The sequence below is a fragment of the Bidens hawaiensis genome, unplaced genomic scaffold (assembly GCF_021521415.1).
Source record: "Bidens hawaiensis isolate Kalapana, Puna unplaced genomic scaffold, B.hawaiensis_p1.1 tig00001032_1, whole genome shotgun sequence".
Taxonomy (NCBI): domain Eukaryota; kingdom Viridiplantae; phylum Streptophyta; class Magnoliopsida; order Asterales; family Asteraceae; genus Bidens; species Bidens hawaiensis.
The window spans coordinates 2,342,557-2,350,658 of NW_027491060.1; the positions used below are offsets into that span (position 1 = coordinate 2,342,557).

Here is an 8,102-nt window from a genome sequence, read left to right on the forward strand (position 1 = left end):
AAGGCTTGAGGATTTGAATTTGATCCTACGAACAAAACAAGAGATTATTGTTGTTGATGATTTCGGATTTGACGCATCAAACTGCTCTGTTCATCCATCCCTTGGAAAATACACGCTCGATTTTGGCTCGGTTTCAAAAACAAGTAAAGTTTCGCTCGGTTTGTTTTAAACGAATAACTTTTTAGTTTAATATTTCTCTCTCTCTCTCTCTTTATATATATATATATATATATATATATATATATATATATAGGTGGAATTTAGAGAGAACTCTTTTTAAAAAGAGAATTAGAGAACTATTAAAGAATTATTTTAACTATTTTTAAAAAAATATTTTGTGATTTTTTTATTTTCTCCTTCTAATAAGATGATATTGTTTCTAAAAAAATAAAAAATAAATAAAAAAATTAAAAAAACCGTCGATGTAATGCGTATGTGCATTAATGTGTATTGTATATATAAAATAGAGTTTTATTGCATATAATACAACACAAATACATTATCTAATACACACTATTGAATATATGCAAATACGACACTAATAATTGTATGCAAAACACATTATCGCATATATGTAATACAACACTAATCCACATATGCACTATATCGATTTTTTTAAATTTATGTATATAATATAACAGTATTGCAAATATACAATACAAACAACTATATATATGTTATTCAACACTATTTCAAATTTCAAAATGCACACTATTGCACATATGCATTATAAAAAAATCGGTGTATTGTATATATGCATTACTCGTTAATTTTTATATATTTTTTTATATTTTTTTGTGGTGAAGAATAACAATATATAAGAAGGATGAAAGAAAAAAAATTTGAAAAATATTTTTTTAATTAAATTAAAAATATTTCATTATTAGTTCTCTAGTTCTCTCCATAAAATGGAGTTCTTTCATGATTCTCTCCCTATATATATATATATATATATCGTAGTCATAATGCCCCACCCATGGACATTATGCGGTCAGAGTTATGGTTTTTTTCAAAAAGATGATTTAATCATAATGCCCTACCCCTGGGCATTATGCGACACGTGACGCTCAATCACTTTTACACTTTTTTTGTAATAATAATTCATTACATTCTTAAATATAAAATTAAAATAACATACACAATAAATTATAATTTATTAAATTAAAAATACATTAAATAAAAAAAATACATTAACTTCACCAAACTCCTTCTGCTCAACCATATAACTCACCCATCACCATTCTTTCAACATTCCTTCAAATGTTCACTCTCAGGCCAATAATCGATCATTGACTTACCGTTGACCGTCACGAATCAGTAGAAATGGCCAAAGTAGCAACCTGTGGACCGATTATACCACCGTCAATGTCTCATCTCTTTTCCGACGGTGCATCGACCGGTGGTAAGCCTACCTCCAATCCTCCTCAAAATAATCCCTACCTCCTTATTCTCAACCATGTAACGGTCAAAATTGTTTGTATGTTTATCTTTTAAGCGTTTGTAGAAAACACTCTTTTTAAACGCCGAGAAAAAACGTCCCGGGGGGTGCCCGGCGTTTTCGTCCATAACGCGGCAACAACGCTACCACTACGGGTGGTCAGATAGGGAAAGTATACGATGAAATCTTAGTTGAGTTGTGAAAACTATCGAAACCCAAACGGGTGGTCCATGGTTAGCCACATTCACCCATTCGTTGTTAAATTCAAAAATCTAAAAGGGGTATTAAAGACTTTTCACTCTCCGGTCATGTTCTTATCACCTTTTTGTCATTTTCATTCTTATCAAATAATTCATCTTTCTCTTTGTTTAGACTACTCTACTTCATATTTTTCTCTCTTTCTTCGAAATTCATCAACCATCTTCAAGATCCATCCAACATGGATGCACCGCCGTCATCCACCACCAACAGTTTAAAGCCCTGGCCCCGATTAGAACATCGGCACGTCATCGTCATCTTCCACCTCGAAATTTCAAGTAGCGGTTGTCGTTGTTTGAGTTTCCGGCTGTCGTCGTCGTCATCTTCCACCTCAAAATTTCAACCATAACCCGCCGGCCAGATCTGGTGAATCTAAAAGAGAAGGACATTTCGCCATCCTTCTTCTTAAGCAGTGGCGAAGCTTGGACATAATCTTCGAAGGGGCCGAACTCAATATGTATAAAAAAATTCATAGACACGAGTGGGGCGGGCTCAAAATTTCGATCGGAAACGGGTGAATTTACACCATGTATAAAAAAAATTTCGGCTGAAAAAAAATAAATTTACACTACCGAGCGAAAAAACGGAGGAGGCCGGGCTCAAATTTTCGGTCGGAAACAGGTAAATTTACACTATGTATAAAAATTTCGGGGAAAAAAAGATAAATATATATTACCAAGCAAAAAACCGAGGGGCCAAGCTCAAAATTTTAGTTGAAAACGGGTAAATTTACACTATGTATAAAAAATTTTGGCCGAAAAAGGATAACTTTACACTAACAAGCGAAAAAACGGAGGGGGCCACCCCTGGCCCCAACTATGCTACGCACTTGTTCTTAAGTTCTCGTCATGCTCCGGTAACAATACCCATAATAATAATAATAATAATAATAATAATAGAGAAAGAAATCCTGAAATTCAAGATCCCTCTCTCACTTGTTTGTTTGTTGTGGCAATAATATGAAAGACCCCTCAACTTCAAATTATAAATTCAATAATAATAATAATCAAGTTAACAAAAGAAAGGCATGATGATGATGATAATGATGATCTTGACGGTTCGTCAATAAATTACTATTCTTGATTTAGGGTGAGTTTAGACCAACAATCCAGGAGATTCCTCATGGAATGTCTCCCTACAAAGAGGGCAGGTGTCATGAATAGTTAACCACCTCCGAATGCATACGGAGTGATACCTATGTTTGCAACTTAATTCAACCCCCCGTTTCGTTTGGATATATGTAATCCAAACATATGCAGCATTCGACTGAATCATGGCAAACAAATTCTGGTAGTCGGACGACGCCGAAGGGGTTAGTAGCTGCGGCGGGAATACATATACTACTGCATGGAGAGTCGAACTTAAACATAACGATGATCAATAGGATTATCACCGTAATAAGGATGATGAAAATAAAAGGTTCGAACTCCGAATCGGACATAGGTGGACACAGGGGTAGTCATCGGTGGTGACGGTGACGACGGTGTCGTTACGGCGACGAGAATGGAGGCATGAGAAGAGGTAGAGTATGAGGACGGTAAGGATGAGTATGAGAAAAACGGTTGCGAGGGTCAGATTGATGGTGGCGTGGTATGATAGGGTTATGTGGAAGAAGCGAGCGACTGAACAAATTGGGTGATGGTGGTCGTCGGGATCCGCCAGTGGCGGTGGTGGTTCCGGTGAAAATATACATCGTCGTGTTGTTGGTGTTTATTTCACGGAAAATTAACTAACAAACCAACCTCATATATATAGTTAGTTAATAGCGATAAGCCAATAACAACTGTGTAACTAACACACCCACCTCTCACTATCACATACACACATATGGAAATCTAAGGTTGTCGGTGAAACCGGAACACGATGGAAAAACTTGAAAAATTTTTGTGGGTTTTTGGTTGGTTTGGGATTTACAATATGTCCGATTACTTAATAACATTGGCATATTTACCCGATTATATACCATACGGGTTTGGGACAGGCTTTAGTAATTGGGTATGGAGTTTGCAATACCTAAACTCGTCCCAAACCCGACTCATTGTCATTCATATGAAAAAAATGATAAAAATAAGTAATTTATGGTTTAATTTCCGTTATCATTTCATTAATTTCTTGATATCGCAACCCCTAGTGCGTCCATCTACGATGACTCCGCCAGTTCACTCGCTCGCTTTATATCTAACTCTATCCTACACACATGTATATGTGCAAGATGATTTAAATGATGCATCCTTAGGTAAGAACCAAAACACTGCCATTTAACTTTACTTCTAAAATACTAGTTTTAATTATGTTATTAAATCTAGTTATCCCACTTATTTATAAAAGTTAATAGTTTTGTTATTATATATTCTTTTAGAATTAGAGATATGCTTTAAATGAATGGTTTATTAAATCTATGTTATAAGCATAGTTTTGCAAAATTTAAACGTCTGTTTTAATGCATATGTAATATGAAAATAAATTTGAACACTAACATTCTTAGACTCAGACGTCTGAGCACATATGATGACATGTGTTGGAGATGTTCTTATAAAATGCAAGACGTAAGATAAAATTATACTGACTCTTGAAATTTTATCTAATTCTACTATTTTTTCAATATGTTATGCCGTTAAATCAAGGAAGTACTATATCATTTTAATTCGAGAATAATACTTTCATATTATTCACTCTAGTTTTCCTTAAAACTTTTAGGTGTGGTGGCGAAAATAGAGAAATCTTTATACTCCTCTTATAACTTACGTTGTGTTCCCGAGTCCCACTTAAGGAGGAAAAATAAAAGAAATGGATGGAAAGATAGAGTTGGATGTGCCCACAAGTTTTTTTTTTGATAAAAAAGGAATGGAAAGTTAAAACTTTGTGCTCCCAAGTATCATTTAAGGGGAGAAATGAAAGGAGGGGGGGGGGGGGAATGTGAGGTTTTAAAGGGTGAAAGTTTTCTTTTTAATATAGAAAGAATTAGATGAAAAAGGAAAGGAAAACAGATATGAAGTTTGAAAGGAAAAAAAGATAAAAAAAGTTTTCCTTTCTTTTATTTTTTTAAACTAACTCGGAAACACAACGTTAGAGTGCTCTTATTGATGAATACAACTTGTAGGAGAATAAATAGATTACATCTAAAAATGTTAAAGATGTTGACGCGTGAGGAGGAGATTTCAAAACTTCGATTTTTTTTTTCTTTTATGATAACTGATAAGTGGTATTCTTTTGAAAAAGGAATAGTGTCAAGATTTGCTTTGATAGAAATGGAATCCATAAAACAGGTTAACATACTAAAAAATCATTCGTATCTTGAAATCAACTCACTCGGAGTGAGTTGATTATTTATGCTGCATTATGTTGTTGACTTTTCAAAATGAATTCAAGGATCATCTTAGTAAGGGAAAATGTATTGATACAACATACATTTCAATTTAGCATATACTTAGTTAAAAGCAGGGGCGGACCAATTGCCTTCTAAATGGGGCGACCATCCACCTTAAAAAAATAGAAATGATGTTATATATGCGTCAAAATCCTAAGCACCGTCACAAAATTTTGTAATCGCACACCTTAAACTTTTACTGGATTTTGTTTGAGTTTGAATCAAATATAAATAAAATTAACGTGTTAATTGTAATAATCAAATTGTATACTTAATCTATGATATAATTACATAAATACTTTATTTGATTCTCATAATTAGCACGTAAATTTCATTTGTATGTTAACTTTCCTCAATTAATTTAACTAACTAAACTATTTTTTTCAATTAAAATATTAAACAAAACTCATGTCATTCACATTAACGTTTTTAAATTTAACAATAAAAACTTAAGGCGAGCTGGGATATCAGCTAAAAAGGAAGCCCCCGTAAACTTCCTTACAGATCCCACGGAAGGGAGATCCACTCTACGACCGGCAGATTTGCTCGTCTTTGGTTGGGCCGGGGGAAAACACGCTTATGTTGACCTCACAAGGGTATCTCCCTTAGCTGGTTTGAGGGATAATGAGTTTGTAGCTGGGCAAGCAATGAAAGGGCTGAAACGAAGAAGGTGGAGATACATGCTAAAGCCTGCGAAGAGAACCAACATGTTTTTGTCCCTCTGGCTTTTGATACCTTTGGCTCCTTGGCACCGGAAGCTATCCGTTTCCTAACCAGGGTCCAACGGGTTGTGCATAGCAACGTGTCGACTCCAAGGGGGCAGGGATATGTCTTTAGCAGGTTAGGGTTTGCAATTCAGAAAGGGGTGGCGGTGCAGTTTGTTGCCCGCTTACCTGCTATGTTGATATAATATCTATGTTTCTATATAATGAAAGAAGTAATCAAAGATTTGAAGAAAAAAAACAATAAAAATAACAAAGATAACTATTATTTTCTATTAATTAACCCATAAATCAAGATCAGACTTCAGAATATTTTTTTACTACTTACTTAAAACTTAAAATCACCAAAACACTTATTGTTATTTTATAGTTATAAATAAGATTAACATCGTTGGTAAAGCAGATTAAAGTGCTTCATTTCCATAAATAGAAATATCAAGGATGTGAGTGTGAGAGAAGTGGGGTTTAGGCTAAGAGGATTGGGTGATTGTTGTTTTTTGTTTGCTAGACATTTCGCTTTTTATTGGGTGATTTTTGTTGTATGTTTCAAAGAAAATAATAACTTAAAATATAAAATAAATAAAATTTGACTATTTAATTAGGAACACAACTGTCATTGACCTTATTCACACAAACATATACTATTATAAATTTTAATATCATTTAATCTTAAGCCGAAATGCCACACAATAACTCTCAAAACTTTTGTATCGTACGCCGGACGGCGGTAACAAATTCAGCACTTCTGATCTCAAGAATTAATTAATCGAATTTTCTTGATTTCATAATAACCCAAAATTCAACCCTTTGTTCACTCCCAAAAATCCCATGTTCTTTTCACTACATATATTTTTTTTTACAATTTACCATGTAATTAAATTCTACTAAACACAACTTACAATTTTCAAAATCAAGCCACTGAGTCATCCCCGTTAACATTCGATGATGGATAAACTTTACTTTCAGATCTGCCACTTATAGTCAACAAAATCTTAGCTAATTCCAATTCTCCGGTTGAAGATGACGAAGACGAACCGCATTCGTTCACTGTCGCTACATCCGATTCACGAGCCTCCAGGATTTGATTGTGATCACTACTCGTTGTTACTATCTCCAATCGTAAATCTTCTTCGTTATTGACTGTTAATATGTTTAAATCAAGACCCGAATCGACGAATTCAGCATCTGAATTATTATCGATTTTACGACTTTGATTATACTGAATTGTTGCTCTACAAATTGGACAAGTTGAATGAGACTGCAACCACATGTCAATGCATTCAACATGGAATGCATGGCCACAAGCGGGTAACTTTCTTCCGATTTCTTCGTCCTCGAATACGCATAGACAAATTGCGCATTCTAATCCATGGTTACGATCTCCTATAGACGAGAAGTTGTACACGAATAATGGTAACGATGAGATGATTGCGATTGGGAGGCCGAATTTTGCGTTAGAATTATCATCTGAATTGCTTGTGTCGATTATTGTGAAACGTTGGTGGAGTCTGGATCCTAACACGTGTGGGACGTTGACGGATGTGCGGCTTCTGCGGCGGGCTTGGAGGAGGAACCAGCGGGTGTAGAGGTGGAGGAGGAGGACGAAGAGGATGACGAGGAGGAGGGAGATGATTGCTGCGAGCATGACGTTGGTGTCGTAAGAGAGAGTTGTACGGATTAGGCGAGCGATGGAGCTCGAGGATTCCGGCGGTGGTGGTGGTGGTTGGAGTGGCGGAGAGATAGACATGGTAAGGTGGTAAGGGGTGGAGGAATGTGTTGGGGTGGTGGGGGTTAACCAGAGTGGGTATTAGAGAATCAAGTAAAGTAGTGTTGCGTAATATGTACACACACCTTTATTCATATTATACCTATCTCTATATATGTAGTAATTGTATCTTTATACATTATACGGAGAAAGTGTTTATATGGTGTTTAGGTTTTATTTGGCATCTAACCTTAAACGCGAAAACTACCCGAATAACATATTTGGTTAAAAATAATCAAAATTTAGTTACTTGCTAAATTCTTGATTGATCAATGATCAATCAGGTACTCAACGTTCTGAGTTAAGAAGCTACGCAGCTCACTCGCTAACATCATATGTATAACTCATTTTTTACTAAAAGATAATGAATAAATAGATGGCATTTTGTGATTGGATTAAATAGTTTATGAGTTTTTACATACAAACGTGTTTTCACATGATCCATATTTCCGTTATTAGTCCAAAAGAAACTAATGGTTATGACTATGACAATTTCGTAAGAGAAAAGCATTACGATACGATGCATTTTAAAACTCACACTTCACGTGAGTT

The 8,102-nt window shown here is 35.0% G+C and overlaps 1 protein-coding gene across 1 annotated transcript; it reads right to left on the reverse strand.

Moving 5' to 3' along the window:
- Window positions 1-6,468: 6,468 nt before the first annotated feature.
- LOC143553354 (RING-H2 finger protein ATL2-like) lies at window positions 6,469-7,651 on the reverse strand. The gene has a single exon (XM_077043380.1). The coding sequence runs from the start codon at window positions 7,530-7,532 to the stop codon at window positions 6,696-6,698; it is 837 nt and encodes a 278-aa protein (XP_076899495.1). The 5' UTR covers window positions 7,533-7,651; the 3' UTR covers window positions 6,469-6,695.
- Between the last annotated feature and the right edge of the window lie 451 nt (window positions 7,652-8,102).

Bases quoted from the DNA above. Each gene is read 5' to 3' on its own strand.
- LOC143553354 (XM_077043380.1), bottom strand. From the start codon at position 7,532: ATGTCTATCTCTCCGCCACTCCAACCACCACCACCACCGCCGGAATCC.